The 27,903-nt window shown below is 40.8% G+C and overlaps 3 protein-coding genes across 3 annotated transcripts; 2 read left to right on the top strand and 1 right to left on the bottom strand.

Moving 5' to 3' along the window:
• Nucleotides 1-1,848: 1,848 nt before the first annotated feature.
• On the bottom strand, nt 1,849-11,662 carry LOC146461023 (uncharacterized). Its single transcript, XM_085087254.1, has 3 exons — nt 11,515-11,662; nt 5,317-5,603; nt 1,849-2,385 (listed from the first exon to the last, which is right to left on the bottom strand). Exons 1-3 carry the CDS (start codon nt 11,515-11,517, stop codon nt 2,226-2,228), a joined length of 450 nt encoding a protein of 149 aa, XP_084943380.1. The 5' UTR covers nt 11,518-11,662; the 3' UTR covers nt 1,849-2,225.
• A 2,194-nt stretch (nt 11,663-13,856) lies between these two features.
• On the top strand, nt 13,857-23,410 carry LOC146461024 (uncharacterized). The gene is made up of 8 exons (XM_085087305.1): nt 13,857-16,927; nt 17,448-17,554; nt 17,878-18,014; nt 18,233-18,366; nt 19,070-19,167; nt 19,265-19,397; nt 20,614-20,784; nt 21,285-23,410. Exons 1-8 carry the CDS (start codon nt 13,935-13,937, stop codon nt 21,538-21,540), a joined length of 4,029 nt encoding a protein of 1,342 aa, XP_084943431.1. The 5' UTR covers nt 13,857-13,934; the 3' UTR covers nt 21,541-23,410.
• Nucleotides 23,411-24,292: 882 nt separating this feature from the next.
• On the top strand, nt 24,293-27,855 carry LOC146461025 (actin, cytoplasmic-like). The gene is made up of 3 exons (XM_085087471.1): nt 24,293-24,732; nt 25,151-25,261; nt 26,908-27,855. Exons 1-3 carry the CDS (start codon nt 24,478-24,480, stop codon nt 27,670-27,672), a joined length of 1,131 nt encoding a protein of 376 aa, XP_084943597.1. The 5' UTR covers nt 24,293-24,477; the 3' UTR covers nt 27,673-27,855.
• The last annotated feature ends 48 nt before the right edge of the window (nt 27,856-27,903 follow it).

Here is a 27,903-nt window from a genome sequence, read left to right on the forward strand (position 1 = left end):
TGGCCTCATTCGCACCTCCCCGTAACTAATATACCCGAGTACCCCCCCTCCCCCCCTGGGTACACTGTATTTCGAGGGAGACTGGAATTGTAACACGTGGATTTTAAAGACGCGGACTTGTGAAGCACGGACTTGGAAAACGCGGGCTAAAACGAAGAATTCAGCTGAGCCAATAAGAAAGAAGAAAATAACGTAGCCAGCCAATCAGAACTGGAAGCCATTCAACTGTTCGCGCCGTTTTGTTGCTTGTTTGACTGGAAGCGCTGCCATCTGCAAAGAAATTGTTTTGAGCCACAAAATCGATGGAAAATCTAACGAAGAAGCAAATTCTCAGACGTCTGAGCTAGATGAAGGAAATAATGCCTGTAGTAGCTCCACGGCCGGAGGCGAGGTGAGTCTAACTTGTCTTCTTTGAGCGAAACCCTAGCTCTCAGTTAAGCAATTGCACAATTAATTTTAAGTCGTAATTGACTATTTCTTCGCTGTTTACAAAATTCTGCTATTTTCCTTTTTAAAAGTTAGAAGCAAAGATTCTTGTGACAAATTTTGCGGTGTTCTGCCAAAGTTTTAAGTTTTGTGGCAACGAGAGCTTTTGTACAATAAAATAATCACCGACGCGATTCCGGCAGCGTCCACAGAAGATATCGCGATCGCTTACTGTATTGTCTTTGATTCCTTTTGTGAATGCCCTCTGAAATTATTATAATAGTAATAGAGTTCATGTTCTAAAATGAGCCTGAGTTGGGCCAAAAACATATTTACGCCCTCGAACACCAACTCTATTGTTATATTAGATTAGGGATTGAGCTGACGTTGATATATATGTGACGCTTAAATCTTTTATGATATTCAGCTGAGCACCATGAGTAAGAAAATCTAGTAACGTATCGATGCGAGAAATTTTGATTGTGACGTCCGTCGCCCGCCCGCCCATCAATAGGGGGAGGAGTAGGGGAGACTCTGTAAAGGAGGGGAGGGGAGTTCTAGGCATGCAGCCTGCGTTTTTGTCTTTGCGAAAATCACACTGGCCAACGTCAGCCTACATCTTTGATATTGGACATCCATATGATGGTCAATTGACCGCTGTGACTGAATAAGGTATCCCTTGAGCAGTATTTCATTACCTTACCGCGGGCTTAGGTTTACAACTCATCGAGGTCGCGTGTTTTTTTAAGTTCTCCACTGACCGAAGTAGTTTTGTGCGGTTTATGACTATGTGGGAATAGTAGTTCTTAGCAAGAGCTATGGAAATCCAAAAAGAAAATTGGGCGTAACCACGCATTTTTTAGAGATAATTAAGCAACAATTATTCTAACTAGAGGAAAAAGCAGTAAAATACAAAGCAATGTATGGCCTTTTTTTCCAAATTGAAGCTTCATTATCTCTGAAAAATGCATGGTTACCCCCAATTTTCTGTTTGGATACGAAAAGCACTTGCTAAGTTCTACTTTCCCCGAATAGTTTTAAATCACGCAAAAATATCCCTGTATTAGTAGGCACCACCCATAGGAAACCCGAGTATCACGAGATGCGCAGAGCATATGCGCAGGAACAATAGTAGGCACCGTCCTTAAGAGGGCCATTTCTTGAAATTGCCGGTAATAACCGGGGCCTAAAAAGCTGTTTTTTGTTTGCAGTGTTTAAATTCAGGACCAATGTTTTAATCATATTGAAAGTAATAAAATCCAGGCGTGATCAATCGATAACTCGATAAACTGCCATAACTCTGACGGTGCACAATTTACACACAAACAAACTTACACGTAAAACAAATGAAATTACCGTAAAGCAGCTGACAGGGGCTAGCTCAGGTACGCTTAATATTTTCATATGACTCACAGTTGCATGTCCAGCATTAACAGACTTTATTCGTTCCATATTCACTTGACCTAATTTAACACATCATACTACAAATCAAAAACTGTACGATACAAGCCAATACACGCAGATAAGTTTTTTTTTTAGGACGGTACCAGTACTTTTTATTATAATAAAGATGCTCCTCCATCGAGTGTTTACAAGCAAATTAAAGAATTAGTAGCAACCTGTTCAAAAAGAGCCGTCTGTTGTTAAATCAAATTAACGATCAGAGATTACAGGTAGCTACAGGTATAAAATGGGTGACAGTAATTGATATTTCTTTTCATCTCAAATGTAAATGGAAAACAAACAAAACGAAAAAGAAACGTGGTAAAGCTCATGTTTCGTGCTCTTGTGTACGTTTTCTAAGCTTTTCTTTCCACTTCGTCGCTAAATGCTTTGTAATCAAAATCGCTCTTGTCGTTTGCTTGGAATTCAAGCCCTAGACCGGTGAAAGTCTTTTTGATTGTGTCTTTAGTAGATGCGTATATCATTTTGTCTCCAATCTTTGCATTTTCATCACACCTAAAACAGAAAAGGAGATCATTCACTGATTAACACCAACCTTAACACTTATTGCTGTAAATTTAATTTACCTTGTAACTGAATACCGGAAACTGCCGCTTATAAGCCCTGCGCTTATACAACTTCGTAATGGGTTTTAGATGGGCTTATAAACCCTAGGTGGACCCTAGGTGGCTTTACTGACAAACCAACAGTTTTTGACGCAAGTATCCGAGGTTACTGACAAATCGACAACTGACAACAACTGTCGGTTTGTCGGTACTGACAAACTGAAACGATTTAAAGTTAGAGGGGGGCTTATAACGGATGTATTCGTTTTTAAATTATACAGGTAGGTGAGCAGTAGCCTTATAAGCGGCAGTTTACGTGGTGAAGTATACTCAGCTTACCTTACAATTAAACTGTCAAAATCGTAGATATAATAGATTATGATTGGCAGTTTCTATAATTGCGTTCAACGTCAGGACAACACAACGTAAACATGACGCGGGAGGCCTGGGCACGAGCATTTCTTGCCTGGCAAACCGGATACGAAAATGTGGTTAGGTGTTAGTCTAGGTGCTGAGTATTTCGTCCCCAGACCCCGTCGTTTCTTTGGTCACGTGGTCCTTGAAAGGATGGGCTCTGGTAACAGCCGTTTGCGAAACGCTACTACATGTTGACAGTACGAGAGGGCAGGATGGGAGGGCGGGGGCCTTGGGTAGGTTCAAGTGTCCCCAGATGCATGGCCAAGTTAATCAAAGACTCATGTGAGCCAACTCGAGAATGCAAATTTGAATAGCCGGGTAACTGTATTAAAAGCGGTACTCGCATCAAACTAAGCTTTAAGGATTCTTGGACGCCATGCCGCATTGCGGAAATGCATTATGTACATAATGTTATTTTCTTAACACGCAAAATAATTTAAGGCCTCGGCTAAAAGATATCTAACATTGTTGTACAACACTTGTCAGTTCAATATTGTTGAAACGTTTAGTACCCCATGTTTGATGACGTGTGTTCACATTTTTTGTTAAGAAAATGCTTTGCTTTCCATCAAATATTTCGGTCCACATTTCACAAATGTTGAAGCGTTTAGCCGGCTTTTCAACATTGTTGAACTAGCAAATGTTGTATAGCAATGTTAAATCGTTTAGCGACGGGGCTTTTTAACACGCACTCTGATTCCTTTCGCCGTGATGCAACGCAATGGTGGACGTACACGTTCTTTTGGTGATTTCTACGTGGTTGCCAATCGACAATAAAACGCTCTTGTTTTCTCCATAATTTTCTTCCTCGCGTCGTGTTCTTACCGAATGATACTTGGTACATGTAAACAAATTTGGTTGCCTAGCACGTGACCAAACCCTTCATGTTTTCAGTATGGTAATATTCATTTCTACGTTCAAACGACGGCTTCCGTCAGTGTTTTATAATATCGGACAAAGCTTTCAATCTTGTTAAAGTTGCTATTTTGGTTTTATCCAAGTGAACGTAAATATAGAAATACAGCAAGCGTTGCGATGATTGTCGCTGTGCATTAGCAAACTTTCAGTGTTTACATTTGTTCTGGTGAATCGATCATATCGCTCACACTAGACGCCGAATGAAATTAATTGCGAAGCTTAAGTTTTAGTTTCCTATTTTAACCCTTAACCTTTCACCCACATAATTGCCTTGAATCTGTAAAGTTAATTGAACGGGTTTTTTTTATATATTCTGCGGCCAGAGATAGAAATAAATGAAGTGTTGTGTTCGGCTGTATGTACATTTCAGTGTTTGCATCCTGATCTTATCGATTACGTTGGACCGGCCGATGGAAGATTTATCGCTCTGTAAAATTTCGTATTCTAATTTCAGCCAAGTCGTTTCCTCAGATTTTTGGGGTAAGCTCCTTTTTAAGGTTTTCATGGCTGCGTTTGATGTTTGCTGAAACGAGCTGCTCCGCCTATCGAAATGTAGCCTCTCTACACATGCAGACCACCCTCTGTTTGTGTGGTGCAATGACTGTTTGCAACTTGAGACACAGGCCAACCACCCTCTGTTTGTGAGGTGTAACGACTGTTTGCAACTTGAGACTTTATATTCTCGCGACACGATCGGTTGAAATTTTTACTGAGTAGCGATAGTTTAAAGTCGCCCTTTAACCTTTATGTTGAAATAAAGTTTCAAGGAAATGTTGATTGAGTCACGCGTGGTGTTTTTTTGCCATTCCAAGTTTACTGTTCAACAGTGTTGCCGGCTCTAGTACCGGTCTTCGGCGAGGTTCGCAGCGCTTCCAGGCATTAATCGCTGGCCAAATGCATGCTTTTACCTCCAGTGCATGTGCCACGCGTAGTGCGCCTCTAGATAAAGCGGTTGAATAGATCTTTTGCCAGCAAACAGTGGCAATGTCATACCTGTAACCTACACGGCAGCTTTCACTTTTGAGTGCAACCCTCGCCCTACCAGCCACCCCACAGTAACTATTTGCACCAAAAGAGTTATACCAGTACCACCTCCCCCGGGGAGAGTTTGTCTTCCCTTCAGTCTTACCGATCGTTCAAATCTCCTGCTCGTATGCTAATCGGAAATTTTGAAAAATCCCGCGAGTATTTAGAAGCTGTTGCCGCCATTGCTCCTAAAGGCCATATAGGGTCAATTTTAGGTCGTATAACAAAGGCTATTGTTATCAAATTTGTTCCGCTTTTCTTGATACGTGGAACTGCACGTACTGTAATTCTTTTAGAATAAGTACATGTGTCACACCTGTTCCTGGTAGAGACCACTTGTGGCTGGACTCTTGTAAGCGACCACCTCCTGTAGGCGACCTCTAAACCTAAACATTTTGGGTGGTCGCTGACGGAAGGTTCGACTGTATATCTTTTTACAATGCATTTTGACTGTTTCAAGGATAAAGGAAATGTTCATACTCGGTCGCAAATTAAAAGTTACACAGACAGCCTCACTTACCAAAAGATGAATGCTATCTTTTTGATTATCCTACCATCCTTGTTGGTAAATCCAAAATCATACAAAATGTATCGTGGCTCGTTGCTTGCAGTGACTTTCTCCTTCATTGCGTCAAACTGCTTTTTGTCATCTTCTTTTGTTTCCGTTGCGCATGGATCACCAAGCTCGTCAACAACAACTTTCTTCTTGTTTTCAATTTTAAAGAATGCATACTTGTTTGTGCTTCTCAGCTTCATTTCATTAAACAATGTGCCGACTTCAGCACCCACCTGGATCCCTGACATAGACTGTATTAAGAGAACATGAAAGTAACAATTAATATTTCTGAAATAAATCTCATTTTTATTCTTGATTGTATACCGCATTTACTTGAAAGAGTGCCATGGCGCTAATAGCCCATTTTACAGTTGTGTGCTTAGTGACCTGGCCTTGGATTGAAAGCGAGGCTGGGGGTGACCTTGTTTTGATACAAACCTCACTGCTTTTCATATGCAGATCTTGCTATTCTTACGCTGACTAGTTTACATGTAATATTAATATCAACAACAAATGCAAGCCAGGGTTTTATTCACCTCGAAACAATAAAAGCACTTGGCCCAAGCGGCTTGGTGCTTTCATCAGTTTCTCGGTGTTTGGAACCCCTGATGAAACCCGAAGCACGAGTTTTTGATATGGCTTCTTAAAGAATCTTTTGTTGTATTGTTGTAATATATTATTGTATTGTATTACTTACAGAATAAGTGGGTAAATTATTCAAAGTTGGCCTGGTCGTGACTTTTTTGTGAAGTCATTTTCGCGTATGCTTGTGAAAGATGGATGCATGTACAGGGTAACTCCCGTTTTAGACGTTCCAAGAACAGTCGAAGGAGATTCTGCTTTAATGAGTGAAGCTAGACCATGTAGCACGAAGTAAAAAGATAAGTAGGCGGTGGAAATTTTACGTGAATGGAAAAGGACGAGAACATTGAAATTTCCGGATTTAGAAGTCGGAACCATTTTCAAAGATTACGATTTTCACCTCGTGTGTTCTGTCGAGGACAATCTGGAGGACATGGATGCTTTATCGTCCAACTACTGGCTTGCTATATTTATCCAGCAGATGGCAAATAACAAAGTAAAGGAAAAGAAACCGTTCCATACTGGTGGGATTAGTTTTCTCGTCAACTTGCCAAAATTTCTTGCTATTATCGGTCTCAGTAAATTGGTCCCTCCTGTACGAAATTTTCGCGTTGTGGATCAATTTTTACACGATTCCTAGCGGCTGTGCAGGAGCTCCAGGTTTTTGGATCAGTTGTTAACTTTATACAGCTTTAATTAAAATGATAAGAGAAGCACAGACCGATGCAACGTAGAAATACGTTTTAGAGTGTACTATATTTCGGCTGGCCAAACATTTTTACCCAGCACCCTTTGTGGGTGGTGACGCACACCGCCTGGGTCATTACGTTATCGTAAAAAAAATTTCCGGCATGACGACAAGTAGCTGAACGCAAGCCATATATCTAGACTGAACATCACGCTATCTTTGTTACTCAAACTACTCCATAAGCTCGATCGCGATGGGAGGGGGAAAGAGGAGAGAGCTTGCAACGATGTCTCAGGAATTTGAATGCCGCCCCCAATACTTCCCGCGGCTCCCTGCTTTCAGAATTTGGCCAATCAGCGCAAACCGGAAACGATAGCAAACGTAAACAAACACGTGAAAGGTACAATGTTAGCAGATACACTTCGAAAGACGGGAATCCTTGCCGACAAAAACTATGGTTTCTCTAAAGGTTTGGTTTCTCTGATCGAGTATGCCTACCGTGTGCCATAAAAATTAGAAAATTTAGCGACGGATTTGACTTTATTGTGAGCACACTGAAAGCCGATTGACCTAAAGGTCGGGGTCACAAATGTCGTCCCAAGGGTCAAGCGAACCTTGCCGACGTCAGTGTCAATTACCGTATTTACTCGAATAAGCGCCGCGGCGCTTATTTAATTGTTCGTGTCTCCTGTGAGGCGCTTATTCGAGGGCGGCGCTTATTTGAGGGCGGCGCTTATTAAAAGGCTCATACCACAAAGCCAAAACATTTCCTTGCTGCAACAGTTACAGGGAAGAGAAAGAGGGAGGTTGGGTTTGTCGTACCTGCGAAGTTTACAGCCTTCACGCAAGAACTGAAGAACGCGAACATTTTGAAGAGAGAACTGAATGAAAGAGCATCAAGATATACTCACTTCGAACTGAAAAAAATCACTATTGATGACAGTAAATTCCCATTGCTGGCTTAGAACCGCATTGCAGCGATTGCAGTGTATTTTTATCATTTTATGGAAATACTCAAATAAGCGCCGCACCGGAGCTGCGGCGCTTATTCGAGGGCGGCGCTTATTAACCATTCCGCTCCATGTGCGGCGCTTAATCGAGGGCGGCGCTTATTCGGGGGCGGCGCTTATTCGAGTAAATACGGTACTCGACAGAAGAAATGTCGAAAACTGGACACAGTCCGGCCGGGGAAAAAAGAAGCAGTGCAAGGAAATCGGGAGGATCTCAGTTTTGCAGCCGGTTCTCCGAGAACGAGGACGCAATTCTCAATATCGACAATATGGTTTCATGGGAACATTCAACCCGTGTGAAATTTGTGATGTTGTGAACCAGAAGTTAGAGTGCCAGATCAAAAGGAAATCATTGCGCGTCTACAAAACATTGCCCTAAAAAACTGGCAATTCGTTGCTAACGCCGTACTGAAGCACTCGGAATTGAGGCAATATATTCAGAAAGCTTTAATTTGTGGCGATAGATGTCCAATTTTTATTTCAGCTGAGCAAAACACCAAGCAAAAGCTAAAATTTGGCCGACCTTTACTCTCCATCTGAAATATCGGCACTCGAAGAGGCAGACATCCCCATTCTTCTTGCTTCTGCGATGTAGTAATCGATAATGATACTTTGCAATGGGCAAACAACCAACATTGTTTGATGTTGGTTCCTTTCAATTACTGCGGCGGCAGCAAAAGGTATAAATATCAAACTTGTGCCAAATATCATAGCTAAAACTGCAAGAACATCGCTACTTTGAAGTAAAGCATTGGCAGCTTAACTTTGCTCGGGTCATAATTCCAGAGAAAACCTAAGTTATTTCAAGAAATTCTCGCAACCTTCACGAATAGAATGCCCGCTTTCCACCATTTTTGTATTGTCAACACGACGCAAGCGAAGAGCAATGACGTAAGCACCAAATACAATACCCACCAATCAGAATTTTGCATCGACTTTTTCGATGCAGAAATGAAAATTCCTGAGACATAATAATAATAATAATAATAATAATAATAATAATAATAATAATAATAATAATAATAATCTTTTATTAGGAAGTTTTCGGTCACTTAACGTGGTTTTCATCGTTGCAAGCTCTCTCCTCTTTCCCCCTCCTGCCCCCCCCCCCACCTCCTGCCCCCAAGAGAGCTTGCTCGCAGGTTAGATGAAGGGGGGGGGGGGGGAGGGTTTGCACGCTTCCCATCGTGCATTGCGAGCAAACTATGTTATCAACGCGAGGCCACCCGCGATCACCTCATTTGACAGTGGACGCCGTGAGTCGCAAGTCCGCGATCCGCCGGCGAATATTTTATAGTGCAAAAACAGCCAACATCCCAAAGAATCTTCTTTTATTCGTCTGCCAGTAGCCTGCGTAGCAGTCGTTTCCGTTTCCTTCAAGCCAAGCGGGGCAAGCGCGCGAGGGCATTGGGCAAAAAGGAGCAAAAAAAGTAGGAGCGGGGGGGAGGGGCGGGGAAGTCGTTTCCAGTCTGTGGGTTGTGTTACTCCACAGGTATCCCAAGCTGTATGAGCGTTAAAATAAAGACCTTTGTTTTGACCTTTGTAATTTGAGTGTCACGATGAGTGTTACGCAATGGCGTAAATTATAAGGGTTTGTATGGGAATTTACGAACGTGTTTTGGAATCGAAAATAAAGGGCATGAATTGGCAAAAAAATGGCTTACCTTGTCTCCTCGGCATCTTGCCAGTGTTTGTGTGCCGTATTTTGGCCATTTCAGCGCGATTTAGTGGGTTTTAGGTTTGCTGATTTCCTCTCTATATATAATCTTCCTAACAGTGATCAGCATCGAATTTCTCCTTGTAATATCCATGCTTATTCAACCCATTAAGTTATGAGAATTAAGGATATGATCGCCCAAGGTGAATTTTCTTGATATTTTAATAACTTTGCCACAGTACTTTTATAAGAAAAGTGACAGGACAAGATAGGAGAATTGTGTCTCTGATATTAGAGGTTAAAGGGTTAACTGAGATAAAAAAAATGGGAGATTATATATAGAGAGGAAATCAGCAAACCTAAAACCCACTAAATCGCGCTGAAATGGCCAAAATACGGCACACAAACACTGGCAAGATACCGAGGAGACAAGGTAAGCCATTTTTTTTCCACTTCATGCCCTTTATTTTCGATTCCAAAACACGATCGTAAATTCCCATACAAACCCTTATAATTTACGCCATTGCGTAACACTCATCGTGACACTCAAATTACAAAGGTCAAAACAAAGGTCTTTATTTTAACGCTCATACAGCTTGGGATACCTGTGGTTACTCTTGCAATGATATTTTTCGGAGGCGGATAATTTTCACCAGTCTCTTCGGAGGCGTGGGTTCGCATCCCACCGCTGCCACCATGTAATATGTTGTCGAAGACTTTATTTCATCCGACTCCTACACACAGGCCGCGTGTGCTTTCTGCATTTACATAAACGTGTTCGCCTACTTAAATATGCGTATACAAAATATAACATATAGGTGGTTATCGTCACGCAAGTAAAAAAATTAAATCCTCAACCATTCAATAGATAAAGTCAAGAAATTGATATTTTGGAGAAGAGTGATACATAAACAACGTGTGATAGCCACGGGGCTGTGCGATATCTCATAATCGAGTTATTCGAGAAAATGTACCACGGAAAATTACAGAGTTTAGTATGGGACGCCATGTTGGTGGACACCAACATAGCCACCAACATGGCGGCCGGAAACCAGCAAAAACATCTGGAATTCACTTTGGCTATTTCAAAGCCTTTCTTCTCCCTGCTGAACTTTCACACATTTATATAGACGTTTCTATTTCATGTTAGCTGATCAGACCTAAAAAAGCACGAGGCAAATCGATGTTTTCATGTACGTGGCATGTTTAGAGCAGCTGAATCCTTCTGTCACGCACTACGCAAAAATCTAAAATTCAAACTACTCTATTTTCAAAACGAAGAATGCTATCCTACTGAAAACAAGCAAGCCGATTGAAATTTATATTTTCTTTTATGTGATGTAGATAAAAACCCAAAATTGCGTTTTGTTGTGAATTTCAGTTTTTTATGACGTCACGTGAAAACCAAGAATAACATGCTGATATGTCACAGATATATTGCGAAATAGCCCTCAATTCCTAATTCACCATCGGTAATAGCGTTTTCCAACTCGGTCTCAGTTACAGCTAGACTATCCCGGCAAGAGTTTTGCAATAACTTGCGAATTTCGGGTAGTTTTCCCTCCAGACCATAATTTACGCATAGATGAACTGCAAGGCAGTTGTTGACAGATGAGAAAACATCGGATGGTTGACGCGTGGAAGGGTTTGAATAGGGGTTGAATCGCTGCAATCATTTTCGCCATAGTTCAGAACAACCACTACAGGGAAGACTGCAAGCAGTCCTTTCCTGGTTAGTCGAGAGGGTGCGCTCACAGCGCAGCTATTTCGCGCGACCTCTCGATTATCCAGAAAGGGACTGCTTCCCGTGGACTGCTTGCAGTCTTGACAGAACCACTGGAGATTAGGGTTTTCGGTGTTAAAACATTCCAGCTGCATGTCCAACGTTGACTTCTCGGGTGAAACCAGTGACAGAAATCGCAGCAAACCGCACGTTCGTTGTTTCTTACCGCCCTTTTCAACGGCGGCTCGACGAACAAGCGACACAGAAGAAGCTAAAATTGGTCACTACACTATAAAAATCAAGGCAAACTTCTATAAACATTTTGCAACCCGAGAGACAAGCCGCTCTACTTGGCAAAAGAGAGAGGGTTATCAACTCCTATCTAATCTTTTTCAGTCACAGACCAGTCGCTTGGACCAACATTAAAAATTGCCGGGGCCGAATGATAATGTGCAACTAGGATTTGCAATATCGATACTTGACAACTAAGATGCGCACTTACCATGACTATAGCTTGGAAGACTGTCCTAAATCCAAAATCTAAGCTTTGTAGCTGGAGAGGTAGTCTGCGTTAAAGACGAAATTTACCCAAAAATGGCCGCAAGTTTAACACGGTCGGTGCTTCACTTTCGATATCTGACCTTGGGCAATTTAATAGAAACAAAAGAATATTAAATTAGCCGTGTCTACAGCCATGTAACTTTTGACGGGGGGTAGAGGGTGTTTTCAGAAAAAAAAAATATCCTGCAAAAAGACCTCGGGAACGATAAAAAAAATCTTGCATCGAGAAAATAGTCTTATAGTACACCAAAAATAACGAAAACATTTGATCACAGTAAAGGCTTGGAATAAACTTCTTGCCCAAACAAAAATCACCCATCCCCCCACCCCCACTCGAAAGTAAAATGGTCGCACTAATCCTTGTAGACACCCAGCAGGTAGCAGAATTTGAGTAATCCTCTGCGATTGACCTTTTCGAAAAGCTATTGTTTAATTATCTTATGATTGGCCCTGATTGGGTAACAAAATCCCTCGTGATCTACAATCTTGGACAGAAAAAAGAAATTAACGCCCCTCCCTCCCCCCACAAAAACAAAACACAACACAACAAAACGCGCCATTTTTCCATCATTGAAATGGGGGTGGGGAGGGGTGGTCTTCAGTTTTCATTTGATTTGTCCAAGATTGTAGAACCGGAAACGACCGTTAAGATAATGAAGAGCTAATATATTTACAAAAATGCATAGTACACATTTCTATGTCATATTAGGACCAGTTCAATACTCGTACGTTAATTGGAATTTTCAGTTTCTTTATGTGCTTTCTCATCAGTGCTTATACTATTACAACACCACAGATTATTACACGCTTAGACTCATCCCCATTATATGAGTTTAAATCCCACTGTCAGGCGAATCCGATTTGTTCAAAAAATTCCTCGTTTATTCCCTTTTTTCAGGTTCCTTAAAAAAATATTGTGCCTGAACTTATCAAGAGAAACCCTCCCTAAAAACCTCGTATTCAATCTTTATTGAAAAATAAGCTTTCGCTGATAACGCTTCAATCAACTTCTCGTGGGAAGTAGGTAACAAGTATGAAATACGAAAGGATGAATTTAATTTTTTTTTAATTTTTTGTGATTCGAACTTTTCGCACCCTGAAAAATATACCCTGTGTTCCTAACCCACTGGCGAGATCGTGAATTTTGCAAGACTTGCAGCTGTTAGTTCTGGAGAAAACAGATAATTTCAAACCTCCTAATTCGCTATAGTTATGAACGATGACCCTCCGCGTTTATTATGTGATGAATTGTAATCATAAGATCAGTTATAACTGTAATAAATTTAAGGGAGCAAAGTTTGTCTACTTTGAGCACTGATAGCAACATGCGCTTTAGCCCAAGCTCAAAGGAATAAATTGCAAAAGTGGCTCGTAGTCACAGGCTCTTCTACGCATCAGTAGAAAGTTCCATCCATCGTCTATCAAAATCTGTTAAAACATTTGGTCGCAATCCAGTTTCAAGTGAGAGGTGAAGGTTGTAAAATTCGATTAATACGGCCATATTTCCATGTGCATCAACAAGCTTTATACTGTCAATCAATTTAGTTTAACTAGTTCCGCTATTGCGCAAATATTTGTCAGCTATATAAGCATATGTCCCAATGTAAATTTTCATTGTACCTGAAGAAGGTTGGTTTGGCCAGCCGAAATATAGTAACCTTTAAACCATAATTCTACGTTGTATCGGTCTCTGCTTCTTTTATCATTTGTATTTGTTAAGCCGATCAGATCAACAATTGATCCAACGTATACCAGCAGGATTATCGTCCACGGTTGTTGCTTGGACTTGGCTTATTTGGGGGCGGCACCTATTTTCTCATTCGTGAATAACACGGAACTACATATTTTCCCTTTTTTTCCCTTTTTTTTCGTCAGAAAAAATCTATAAGAACAGCGAAAGACGCATAACAAAGGATAGTTTTTAAGGTGTATTTCCCCTTCTTATCAGTTATATCAGCATTAACGAATGTTAAAAAAGAATGAAAATCACCAAGCTACTACTATTAAGTACGGCTACTGACAACTACTAGTGACAGGACACACTACTTCATATTACACAACGTATGTATAAACGGTGCACTTGTGGCTTTCCACCATGAAGTATATGCCGATCTTTCCGATAGAAAATCAGCGTTCCCTGCCCTTTTGACGCGAAGTTACGTCAATTTTTGATACAGTCAATTTAAAGATTAGGTATTTGTAACAGTTGAATGTTCTGGTGTGCTCAAGTGTAAAGAGAAAGCAGGTGGGTGAGAGTCACGCATGATGCTCGAGAGCAGGGGCCAAATCATAAATCATTCAAAGGCAAACTGGGCTTATCTTTTTTTTTTCAACACCGTCGTCTTTCATCTTGAAACAGCGATGAATAATGGTTTTTTCACCTTACTTTGCTTTTTGTTAGCCGCTCGAATCGTTGGCACTTTGGGTGATCCTGGAACGCAGAAATCAACAGAGAGAAGACTTAGAAAAAACAAAGATGAAATTCCCGCGCGCAGCAAACGAAAGAGTCAAACGCCACCCACAGTTAAAGGAAAACATATACATGTATCAACAGCACTGTCTAAGAAAAATGACAACTTTGTGAACCTTGAAAGTGTTTTGTTTGATCGTGAGAAGCTTAAGAACTATGTCCTCGATTATCTACGAACACATGGCCTCGCCAAAGGTACAGTCGTAGCCGATGGTAGTTCATTGGGTCACAAAACAAAATCAGATAGCATAAATCACGAGCACCGTGACAAGTTTGAATGGCAGGTTTCGAATAATAATCGAAAGTACAAATACAGTGGACATCGGAGTGGTTATGAGAACCAAGGAGGTGATTCTGGTGATTCAGTAAGGGTAGATGATTCTTTCAGCAAGACAAAACCGTTGCAGAATCAAGGCCAAAAGAAACAGGTTGGAAGACAGAGAGATCATCGTGACAGGCAAGAAACAAAGATACAGGATAAAGTAAAACTCAAACACAGACGTTACGGAGGCCATGCGAGCCACAGCAGTAATATACCTCACGAAGAACACTCTCCCAATAAAGGGAATTTTGTCTCAAAAGAAAACAATAAGCAACAACGTTACATTTCAGATGATTTTGGGAGACATTTTTCAGGGAAGAAATACTCTTTGCCATTTTACTTTAGCGTTAGAGAAGTTGACGGAAGGAGGGCTTCAGTGAGATCTCACCACTCACCCTCTAACCATCAAAGTTTTGAAACTCAAGGAAAGCAAAGGGGTTTTAAGAAAGGTAGAAAACGTTCAGACGAAGAGGGACAAATTAGCCGCAAAATAATTACAATAGTGGAAAATCGTCACAAAACAACGTATCAAGAAGGCAAACCAGAAAATAGGAATACTGGCAAGGTTTCATCTTTGGATACCTTGCCACGCTCCCTTCACCATGGAGAATCAAATCACGAAAGACATTCAAGGGACAAGAAACGTTTTACAGCACATCATAGAAATATAGTGAATCAAAGTTCTGGACATGATCACAGACCAGCCGGACGCGGCCATCTGGACAGGAATTATATTGTTTCTAAACCAGGTGTTGCCAGCGATAAGTTCAACCACAGAGACAGTTATAAGAGGATGGAAACTGGTTTGAATGAAAGAAACTCTAGGAAGAGAGACTTTGTAGCAGTACTTCCGCCACAATCGTTCAAACTTGAAGGCTTTGATGTGGAACCAGTTCCCACTAAACAGCATGATAAAAAGAAAATAAAATTACCCAAAGGACAGAAACACCAACCCGCAAAAAAGACTGGATCTCCTAAAAAGTCAAACGAACAAGAGCATGAAGGGAAAAGAAAAAGCTCTGTGGTGTCAGAATCACGTGAGAATGAGAAAGACTCGAAAGCGGGTGTAGTGCAAAAAAAATCTCGGCAGCGAGAAACAGAAAGAAAAGGCAGCGACAAAGAAACGAAATACAAAAATGGTCACAGAAAAAGCAGTGATCATGAGGGTACAATGCATAAGCACTCTCGTAAAGATAAACATGGAGAGAGAAAGGATATTGTGACGTCAGCGGATGGAGTGCAAAAAATATCTCGGCAGCCAGAAGCTGAAAGAAAAAGCAGCGATAACGAGAAGACGTATAAAAATGGTCACACAAAAAAGGGTGAGGGCACACTTCATCAGCACCCTCGTAAAGATAAACAGGTAGAGAGAAAGAATATTGTAACCTCTAAATCACATGGTCATGACTTGAAGAGGGATGGAGTGCGAAAAAAGTCTGGGCAGCCAGAAGCGGAGAGAAAACGCACTGACAAAGAAAAGATATCCAGAGATGGTCACAGAAAGAAGGGTGATGTTACATCGTATAAGCAGTCTCGCAAAGATAAACAGGAAGAGAGAAAGAATATTGAGACCTCAAAATCACATAGTCATAACTTGAAGAAGGATGAAGTGCGAGAAAAGTCTCGGCAGCCAGAAGCGAAAAGAAACCGCACTGACAAAAAAAAGATATCCAGAGATGGTCACAGAAAGAAGGGTGATGTTACATCGTATAAGCAGTCTCGTAAAGATAAACAGGGAAAGAGAAAGAATATTGAGACCTCAAAATCGCATAGTCATAACTTGAAAAAGGATGAAGTGCGAGAAAAGTCTCGGCAACCAGAGGCGAAAAGAAACCGCACTGACAAAGAAAAGATATCCGGAGATGGTCACCGAAAAAAGGGTGAGGTTACATCGCATAAGCAGTCTCGTAAAGATAAACAGGGAGAGACAACAAAGACTACTTTGACATCTAAATCGCATAGGAGTATTCATGATGCCAAAAAACATAGTGCAACGAAAACATCTCAGCGGCAAGAAGAAGGAAGTTCAAAAAGCACTATCACAAGGAAACCATCCAAGGCTAGTCACACAAAAAAGAGCGATACTGCACTGGAAAAGAACTTACGTCAACGGAAAGCGAAGGGAAAGAATTCAGGAACGCCTACATCGTCCAAGCATCACACGCAAAATGAGGATAATAACCACATTGGAAGTAAAAAATCAGCTGCACACGAGAAGGAAAGGTTCACTACTCATCAAAGAAAGAAGGCATCAGAGCATCAAGACTCTGAAGAGCTAAAATTTTCACCTTCTTGGGATTCGCTGGGCAAAAGAAAGATTCCATCTTGGTATGACGATGCCAAGTTTGGAATATTTGTTCACTGGGGTGTGTATTCTGTCCCCAGTTTTGGCAGTGAATGGTTTTGGTACAAATGGAAAGGGAAGCAGCTCCAGATGTATCTGAACTATACTAGAAAGAACTTTCCTCCAGGATTTAGCTACAGTGAGTTTGCTCCATTGTTCAAAGCCGAGTTCTTTGATGCTAGACAGTGGGCCGAATTGGTGGCCAGATCTGGAGCAAGGTATGGCGATTAACATAGTAATGTGAAAGCGGTTCAATCAAAACCGTAACCTACACCGGCCTTTCTTATTGTGTGACTATCTAGCGATCAACGTACATCCAGAGTGGCCTTAACAGTCGCTGTAGAAGGGTTATCATTGAATCAGTTTATTGACAGTTTTTATATCAGGAAACCGTTACATCCTGAGGTGAATGGTGCGTGCGGTATTCGTTTATCTGTTCCTGACTCATGTAAAATTTGCCTTGTACAAGAACATGAGCAATTCGTATTGCGGTGTGTCAGGCAGCTCAGTACCTCTTTCTTGACGCACTTAGGTGATGGTCAGACTGAAGACATAATCCATCCCGTGCTAGTCTTCGCACGGGAGGGATGCATATTCAGACGAACTAACATTTTTTGCGCGTTCGTCCCACTGACAGAAAATGCCAAGAGACTTCAGTTCTTGTACAAAACGTGGTCATCAAAACCTATGACAACGATGCAACTAGATCACTATAAAATTGTCAATGATTTCTTTCAGATACTTTGTGTTTACAAGCAAACACCATGAAGGATTTACAAACTGGAACTCAAGCGCGGCTTGGAATTGGAATTCCGTTGATACTGGGCCTCACAGAAATATTGTTGGTGAGAATAGTCATACATTCAGTTATAACAGAATAATCCAAAGAAGAGTTTACAATAGAGCGGTTTTCAATTGAGTTTCGTAAGTAATTACGCGTTTGCTTTGGTTTTGCTTTACTACGCTCCGTGATTGGTTGGCAAAACTCGTGCCACTTTCTCTGTCGATGAGGAGCAAAACCAAAACCAATTGCGCGTTTCCCCGCGTTTGGCTCCGGTTACATGCATTTGCTTCGAGTTCTGATTGGTTCATTGCGCTGTTTACGTTTGCAGTGATTGGTTACTTTCTGACTAAGGCTATAATCTGTTTTATGTGTATTTTCTTCCAGATGAACTTGCCAAAGCTTTCCGCAATCTCACTGACCCACTAGTGAGATTTGGCTTATACTACTCATTGTTCGAGTGGTTCAATCCTCATTACCTAAAAGACAAAGCGAACGGATATAAAACCGATGAGTACATCAAGGTAGGAATCTTTCTTTGAATGTTCATCCAGATTCCTCACGGTTTGCTCGTTTGTCTATAAATGAACTTCTGTATTTACGACTAACGACTGTGTCGGGTCGTGCATGAAACCGAAATCAAAGTACCTACATCTAACCTATACTACATCTAAGCTATACTATTTTTCAGATACATTGTTCGTTGTTGAAAATATGTCAAGAATTCTCTTCTCTCCATCAGGCTGTTATGAAGCCGCAGTTATACGATCTTGTGAATACTTACAAACCAGACTACCTGTGGACCGACGGGGACTGGGAAGCGAACGCCACATATTGGAAAAGTCAAGAGTTCCTTACATGGCTCTTCAATGAAAGGTAGTTGTATTTCGCGTTCTCGCTCGAAAAGTGCTTCTTGGATTACCATCCTAGTTTTTTTTCTTTTCAACTTCTTACAAAACGAATTAGTTAAACGAAGGAATTTCACATGATCTGATGACTGGAAAAGAGATCGGAGCACCCAGAAATTGTCAAGCCATTAAAGAAACGTAGCTATAATTTGAGTACAGGTGAATCAGAATGATTGCTTTTCTCTTAAAGGTCACGGGTTCGAAGTGTTCTTTTGCAGCCGCATCAAGTACATAAAAACTCTAAGAAACACTTTCGTCTTAAGCATTTGGTACTTCATATCCATTTGTAATGCACATTCGATCATTCGATCAAGCGCAATATAAGTACAATTGAACTAACAACTGATTTTCTTAGTTCTTCACTAAGCAATTGATAGCTGAGAGCGTTTGCATTGTTATCGCAAAGGTCATTGATTTGGAATCTCTTTCAAGGCACAATTATTTTGCGTCCTTAATTTGTAAACAATTTAGTTGCCTTTTTTAAAATGTTTTAAAAAAAACTCTGGACATCCAGTGTGTATTCACTCTTTTTGTTCCTTCTTGATTCGGAGTGATTTACTGCTGTTGGTCCTTCGGTCATTCTCTTTCTACAACTCATTTCCATCCCAGTGTAGGTAAACAAACTCATCATTTTTTAGCTGGTTGATGTACAATATATGTTGTGTTTGCAGCCCAGTAAAAGACACAGTAGTTGTGAATGACAGATGGGGAAAGTACTGTCGGTGCCAGCACGGTGGGGTGTGCACTGGAGAGGATAGGTACAATCCTGGTAAGTGGAAGCACAGATACACAAACCGTGGCTATAAGTTACCCATCTGGAGATGTCTTCGTTTATAAACAAACCTTTACTTTACCCTTAAATACAGGCAAACTTCTAAAGAGAAAGTGGGAGAATGCCATGACCATTGACCGGCATTCTTGGGGATTTCGTCGAGATGCAAATCTTAAAGATTACCTCGGCATTGAAGAGTTAATTGGACAGCTTGTCACAACAGTCAGGTAAGAAAGTCGACAAATAGGTCATTTCCGAGTTGCTTTGAACCTCATTGTGAAAGCGAGGCTTTGTGTAGTTTTTTATTATGAAAATTAGTTTTTATTTTACAGAGATAATGTCGTAGAAAATCCTGGTGACCCTCAGGTAAAATATACTTCAAGGAATTTTCTTAGGCGTCTGCTGTGTGAAACCAGGGACCTTGCGACGGCGACAAAAAGGCTTACTGAGCAAGACAATGGCTTTCGTTTGGTTTACATGCAGAAATTTCGGTCGGGGGTGTTACCAAGTGGAGAAGGAAATTAAGCAAGATGAAATTGAACGCCCGGCCGCAGCCATGTTTGTTTTTCTTGCGCCTAGTACTAAGACCTTCCGAGCGAAGGTAGTTTACATGGTGCTAGGATTTTCCTAGTGCTAGCCTGAGGATCTTCCTACCTCTCAGCTAGGAAGATCCTAGCGCTAGGGCCAGGTACAACCTTTTGCATGTAAACTGGATACAGAAAACCTATGGCGCTAGGATGATCCTCCTTGTAGGATCTTCCTATTGTTAGCATCTTCCTCCCTCCATGAAAACAGCTCCTTAGCAACGACGACGGCGACGGCAGCTTGAAAAACGTCATCATCAAAATGAATTCGCGTTTTTTCAAAAGTCGCCGCAATTATTCCAACTCACTTTAAATGTGAAATGTAGGTTTTTTAAAATTTCCTGGAGTTGAATTCTGGGAGACCGCACCCAAGTTTAAAAGAGAAAGAAAAATTCCTAGTCGTTGTTTACGTCCTCCATAAAACGCCCCATCAGGTCCCTGTCGTGCAGTGACGGCAAAGAAATGTACCAAAAAATGTTATGCACGTGCAGAGTTGTTGTTTTCGGATTTTTGACGTTCTCGTTGCCGTCGCCGTCGTCGTTGCTAAAGCTCCCTAACGGCGTGAATCACTAAATTCAACGTTTTGAGGAGCACGCAGGCACAAGAAGGTGAATTTTCTTTCCCTTTCTCGCCTTAAACGTCGTTACTTCTAATGGTTTTCCTGGATGATAATTCGTTTACAAGTTGAACGGGCTGGAATAATCACAGCCTGAATATTTATTTCTAAGCGACGTTTTCCTTGGCGTTGCCGTCGTGCATTGTTGTTAGGACGTCCCTACCGTTAGCATTTGAACCCCTCTTACCGCAAATTCCTGAAACCGCTCATGACCACGCTCTTTTTGTGTCTCTTCCTGGACAGTTGTGGTGGCAATTTACTCGTGAATGTTGGACCTGCCTCAGACGGCACCATCTCGCCGATATTCCAGGAGCGACTCACTCAGATGGGAGACTGGTTAAAAGTGAATGGCGATGCAATATATAAGACCAGACCTTGGAGAGCCCAGAATGATTCAGTCAGCCGTGATGTGTGGTAGGTATACCAGCGAAGGCATGACAGCTGATTAGAAAAATCAACCGTTAGCACATGTTCTTTCTTAGCGGAGAACTGGGGAGAGGGATTTCCCCAGTCCCCCTCCTCAAGTATGCCTGCTATGCATACTGGGTCTCCCTGACAAGCTGTTACCTGTGATATCATCGGTTTGAAGCACAGAAGTGTTTAGTTCTGCAAGCTGTATTCCTTGTGCTTTGCTGAGCAAACGTGAAATTTTAGAGCTCTTTGAAGCGTTTTCAAAATCAGATCTGTAAAAGTTTGGGCTTAGTACTATGACTTGTTTCCGTTCAACAATCTTCTTGCAACTGTTTATTACACAAAATTTATATAGAATTCTGTTTATATGATGTTGTACCGCTGACGTCCAAAATGCACAAGATCGACTGGCTTAACTTAAAATGTCCGCACTCAGGAATGATTTGCTGTTGATGGCCATAGTCTTTCATTTCTGTAAGTTATTTCTTGTTTCTCCTGTACAGGTACACTTCTAAAGGCGATCACGTGTTCGCAATTGCACTCACTTGGCCACGGTTTGGAGAGTTGGTACTTGGGGATGTCAAGGCCACGCCCCGAACACGTGTCACGATGCTGGGTACAACTGCACATCTAAACTGGACAGATGGATCAAACCAAAATGGCGGGAAAGGTGGAATAGTGCTTCATGTCCCGTCTTTTCCTGTCTCAGATCTTCCGTGTATGTGGGCATGGGTCTTCAAGTTGTCACACGTGGAGTGATTTTGGGACGCCATCAAAATCACGATTTGGTGGCCATAACTAGAACGAGAGTCAACGGGATTGATGATATGATCAGTAGCCGCTTCAACCAAAAACGGTTGGAAGAGTGTTGCATTATACAGATCATCAGATGCACCAAAAATCTTTAAAGTTTGAAAGGCCAATATTAGGACAAACATCGTTAGGAACTGTTAAGGAATGCTGAGTGCTGGCAGGTTACTGTGATTACAGAATTGATGTCATCGCCATCCTTCGGCCGCTGTCCTAGTTGAAGAATCTGTGAAGAATCAAACCCCTTTATTCTCAGCGAAGATGTTGTCAAAGCACTGGTGCATAGTTAATGTAATTATATCATCATAACCTTTTATTTGTTTAACCTCGAATTTATGCAGTAGTGCGTATGACTAATTTCTTCGATTAAATTTAATAACATTACAAAGATTTCTTACGACAAAAAGTTACAAATATTTCTTGATAAATATTTATACCGTAATATTATAGGACAGAATTAGTTGACGGAAGTAATTTTATTCGGAAGTGGTTCGATAATTGTCAGGAAGTGCTCTCCACCCGAGTTAGCTGCTAATTAGCTAAAAGAGTGAAGGCCAGAATGACGAGTGATCCTGTCTAGAGACCTGATACAGTTGTCCATCAAAGTTTATATTAAGGGAAAAAAAAGAACTACGTACTGGCTAAGCGTCAAACAAATGATTTACAAACTTTTAAGTTACACTGACAAAACGTGGTGGGAGGCGAGTGGTGGTGGTGGTGGGATGGGGTTGGGGTAGGTGGGGTTAAAAGATCCGCGTAGCCTTTCGCACCAAAGGGGAAACGAGAAAGCTAATTCTTCCCAGATTGTTTGTTAATTTAGGATTTATTGCAAGTATTATCTTCTTCATATATTTTTAGTTTTGATTTATTTAGTTTTAGGCCTTTATTATATACTATTATTGTTCTTTTTTTAATCTGAGATTCGACAAACGAATAGTACTTTTTACCAGACATAAATGCGAATGCCAGGGACAATACCCGAAAAGTATTTCATGTTCCCATCATGATGTGTAACAATCTATGACGTGTAAAAAAGACGCGTGGTTACGAAGGAACCACCTACAAGTCATGGTTTGATGAAAGCGTAACATAGTAAAGTAGCCCATCTAATGACCGCTACATTTGTTTTTGATTCATTTTGATACTAGAATTATTTGAAACGTAACGTTCTTAGAAAACCCCGTGTAAATAAACTAAAAGAATTATAAGAACTGAGGACTCTTTATGCATGTGCCAATAAACGAATAGAAAGCTACATACAGGCAATAGACCCTCCTCCAAAATGGCGGCAACAGATTTGAATGAGCTAAAATTAGACTGAATGAAAAACCGATACCAGCACTGGAAAGAGCACCTTTACTTTAGTAACCTTGCCAAGTTTCAGCATATTCTAGGTGTTATATCAGCTGAGGACTGTAAGATGAAATTTGACAAATTTACGGACGTTTGTATGACTGGAGGTATACCGTAACGTCATACCCCCAGTCATACAAACGTCTGTAAATTTTTCATTTTTCAACTTACATTTTCTCAGCTGATATTACTCCTGATATGATTAAACTTTGAAGGGTTACTAAAGTAAAAGTGCTCTTTCTAGTGCTGGTACACGTTTTTAATTTTAACTTATTCGAATTTTCGGCCGCCATTTTGGAGAAGGGTTTATTTCTCACTGAACGGACATCAAAGCATTTAAAATATCGTATGCTGGAACTGGATAATTTGCAGTAATAATCTGCAAATTCTAAGCTAACATGGAAGATATGCATCATGCATAACGTGTATGAGTTAAAAATGACGCCATTTGTTGTCAGATTTATAATGCAATAAAATATGAGCTAAAACACTTGGAATGATAATAAACTGAATAAGTCTGCAGAGATCCAAATTGAAGCTCAAATCTAAAACAAGCGTCTTTTTGTGTGTTCGCAGACGTTTATTATATAGGGACGCCACATGTTTTAGAAGATGAACCAGTCAAGAACAGATCCATAGATTTAAAGTTAACCCGGTCCTTAACTCAGATCGGGGAATGTTTGAACGTTTATGTAAAATCAGCCTTGTAGGACACAGTGCATAATCAATTTATAACCCCTCTGGCAGGTGTGCTTCAGGTATTGTATTGTTTATGTTCTCGAATAAACAAGTATTTGCCTATTCAGTTACTTTATAACCAAATATGGAAAAAAGAAGGGATGACAATTTGTGAAGATATTGAACCAGCTGATCAAGAATTCTGCAGATTTTTCGAGAAATAAACTCATTATTATTGAAGCAGCTGGAGAAAGAAAGAAAAACTATTTCTGAACCTTTTCCCGTGCAAAAAAGTTGGACATTAATTTAAACTGTACAATAGTAGAATTGCTCTCGTCCGGGATTCAGGTTTGAAATCCAGAAGACACTCGACCGACATTTCTACCATATAAGGTCTAAACGCTTAGAATATTTATTCAACAAAGCTGGGCATGATGGAAAAAGTAATTATTAATAGACATAGCGGACTCAAGCCGCGGTTTATTAAAATGTTTAAAAGGCTTGATCGAAGTTTCACTTCTTCACACAAAGTCAACTTACTGCTGAGCTGATAAGTGACAAGAATGCAGATATTCGTCAAACGGGAGATTTTCATGATGAGCGAAGGAATTCTCCTAAAGATTTATACAAACCATATGGGACTCGGTGAGGGGAAGTAACATTTTGAACGTGGGACTATGAGATTGGTGAGTCTCCACGTGAATTCAAGAAGACCAACCACGGCGCTTCTTTTGTCTCCTAGACCTTCATAACTCGGTGCAAATCCATTTCGATTTATCTACTTTGCAATAGGTAGCTAACTCCAGCCTGAGACTAGTATAGCTCAGAGTTCCCTGATTTCAACCAACTTTGGAGATGGCCGATGAAGACGTTGCAGCTTTGGTTGTGGATAATGGCTCCGGCATGTGCAAGGCCGGTTTTGCCGGAGACGATGCTCCTCGTGCAGTGTTTCCATCCATCGTTGGCCGTCCAAGGCATCAGGGTGTGATGGTTGGTATGGGTCAAAAAGATTCGTACGTCGGCGACGAAGCTCAGAGCAAGAGAGGTATTCTGACCCTGAAATATCCCATCGAACATGGCATCGTAACCAACTGGGATGATATGGAGAAGGTATGTATCTTCGGCGATTTTACAAACTAACTACCCTTCTTTGATTCATCTAAATAACTCAGTAAATTATATTTCTAAAGTGGCAGAAGATTCTGCAAGGTCGTAAGGTGACGGTAAATGACTAACACTCAACAATTGGAGAGATTAGTTAAAGTCGTTTCTCAAACATGACCTGAGATTGCTCAAAATCCTCTTTAACGTTATTTTCTAGATGAGATCTCATTAACATTGCCATCCAAGGTAAACACATCTGGGAGAATCGCCAGAAATAAAAAAAAAAAAATAATGATCTTGCTTCTCAAAAAGTACGAAGCGGCTGCGATAGATGCTAGTAATGCAACATAACGACTATCACTAGATATGACTTATAAGTTGGCGTTTGATTGTCAATAAATGTTCGACTATATTTTGATTTTAGATCTGGCATCATACCTTTTACAATGAGCTACGGATTGCACCTGAGGAACACCCAGTTCTGATGACTGAAGCTCCTCTGAACCCGAAAGCCAACAGAGAAAAAATGACCCAGGTACGTGCCCTGAAAGTCAAAGCTTTTCTTCGTTTCACACTCTCTCTGAACATATTGACTTTTTAACGACACAATTTTAACTACTAAATGCACGATCCAGTTGCTTTGTTGTTTCGAAAAATGATCGTTGTTTGCGGTTTGGGCGAATTTCCAATTGCCCACCATTGTGAAAACCCAACCCGGTTTTTGCTTCGCTGTATTAAACAAAACACTGCAGGGAATCAGTATTTGCAAGATGTTGCAGAAAGCAAACGGTGTATGGTCCCAGGAAAACAAGGTGTAATAGGCAACAGATATTGAAACCAATTGCGCGCTAAAAACAACTTTTCCAAAGTAAAATTTAAACACTTTTATCTGGCTATCAACAGTTTTAGGTAACAAAACGCTTTTCAATTGGAAATATCCCAAAAAAAGTTTGTGTTTTCACTGCATTCCTTATATGGTAAAAGACGTCTCCGGTTGGTCAGAGTTAAACTGTTTTCAAAATCATGAATTCAAAGTGAAAATATTAAACGGATTTCAGTTCAAATATGATCTCGATTTAACTTACAGCGATAGTTTAAGAAGCCAAGCTCGGACAAGCAAGGCCTTAATCGCCTCAGAAATTCGAATGTGATGAAGAACTACAGTTATTTTTAGGAAAGTATTTGCCCAAACTTTTGTTTTCGAACGAACAAAACTGAAATATCGTTTCGAGGTCGAGATAAGGTCAGCTGGAATTTTCGTTGCCAAGTCCCTGTACGATTTTCTCCCAGGCACTCATGATCAATCCATTTCAGTGACGTAACGCATTTTCGTTCGGACCACGTGACCCGAAACGACTTGACCAAGATGAAGAACAGACAGAGGCCCAGGAACTACGCAAGGATTCTCGGAAAGTCAACGGCAGTTCGTAAATTCGGGAGAAACGATTGAGTTCCCTGAAATTTTCGGCAACCTAAAAATTCAGGTAAAAAGTCTGAATAGATCAAATTGTGTTAGCGTTAACAACTATCTTTTTTAAAGGTCTGAAACGATCTTCGAAAACAGAAAACGACATTTGAAATAGTTTTCTTAAATTTTTTCGTTACAAGCTCCTGAGTCATCGAAACTTTCATTAGCGAGGTAATAAGAAAACGTTACTCTTGTCATCTCAGCGTCATTACTTAAAATGTCATTGATCCACCTTATAATATGGTCAGTTTGTCGCGATTATAATGCACCTTCGTACTAATGGCTGATTACCGTGAGCAAGGCATCGACTCTTTTTGGCGTGTAGACCATGCTAATGAAGGTTAATAAATAACACAGAAAAAGATCAACTTGAAATAAAGTTAGTATTGAGTTATAGTAAATTATTGAACTGTACATTCAACATATTACATCTTAACCACGCCAACGAAGTTAACAGTTTGCAATTTTCAAAATCGATAAAACGCCAAAATTTGAGCTGACAACCTACTCAAATTCTAACTTCACTAGCATCCGATATGTATTTTTTTCAGTCTGACCTTTTCAAATACATCAATAAGGCCTACTCTGGGACGTAAAGTCGTTCATTGCGTTATTCTTTGTCGTGATTGGCTAGATGTGATCGTTTTGAGTTTGGCACACCCACCTACTGATACCACTAGGCGTTTGAGAAATAATCAATTTTTATTTTGCAGATCATGTTCGAGACGTTCAATGCTCCAGCCATGTACGTCGCCATCCAAGCTGTGTTGTCTCTGTATGCCTCTGGTCGTACAACTGGTATCGTCTTTGACAGTGGTGATGGTGTGAGTCACACAGTTCCCATCTATGAGGGTTATGCTCTTCCCCATGCCATCCTTCGTCTCGACTTGGCCGGCAGGGACTTGACAGACTACCTCATGAAGATTCTGACCGAGCGTGGCTACTCCTTCACCACCACCGCCGAGCGCGAGATCGTGCGTGACATCAAAGAGAAGCTCTGCTATGTTGCTTTGGACTTCGAGCAAGAAATGCAAACTGCTGCCTCAAGTTCCAGCTTGGAGAAGAGCTATGAACTTCCCGATGGCCAGGTCATTACCGTTGGTAACGAAAGATTCAGATGTCCCGAGGCCTTGTTCCAGCCTTCCTTCCTTGGAATGGAATCCGCAGGCATCCACGAGACCACCTACAACTCCATCATGAAATGTGATGTTGACATCCGTAAGGATCTGTACGCCAACACAGTATTGTCTGGTGGCTCCACCATGTACCCTGGAATCGCTGATAGAATGCAGAAAGAAATCACTGCTCTCGCCCCTCCCACAATGAAGATCAAGATCATTGCTCCTCCCGAGCGTAAATACTCTGTATGGATCGGAGGATCGATCTTGGCCTCGCTGTCCACCTTCCAACAGATGTGGATCTCCAAACAGGAATACGATGAATCTGGTCCCGCCATTGTTCACCGCAAATGTTTCTAAATTTGCCTCTAGCCAGTTTTGCTCTATTTTAAAACTGTTTTTGTTTTTGTTTTTTCTTTCTAAAATATCGATTTTACTGAGAAGTGGACGACGTAAGCTGCTTAAATAAGAACACTGAAACGTGTTACTTTATCTGCTGGCTTTTGAAATGTGTTGTTTAAAATAAAAATAAAACACTTTCTTTGACATATAAGAATGACTTATTGTTACACTACAAAACAGCCGCCTTTT

The sequence above is a fragment of the Pavona decussata genome, unplaced genomic scaffold, assembly GCF_977016875.1.
Source record: "Pavona decussata unplaced genomic scaffold, jaPavDecu1.1 SCAFFOLD_202, whole genome shotgun sequence".
NCBI classification, from domain to species: domain Eukaryota; kingdom Metazoa; phylum Cnidaria; class Anthozoa; order Scleractinia; family Agariciidae; genus Pavona; species Pavona decussata.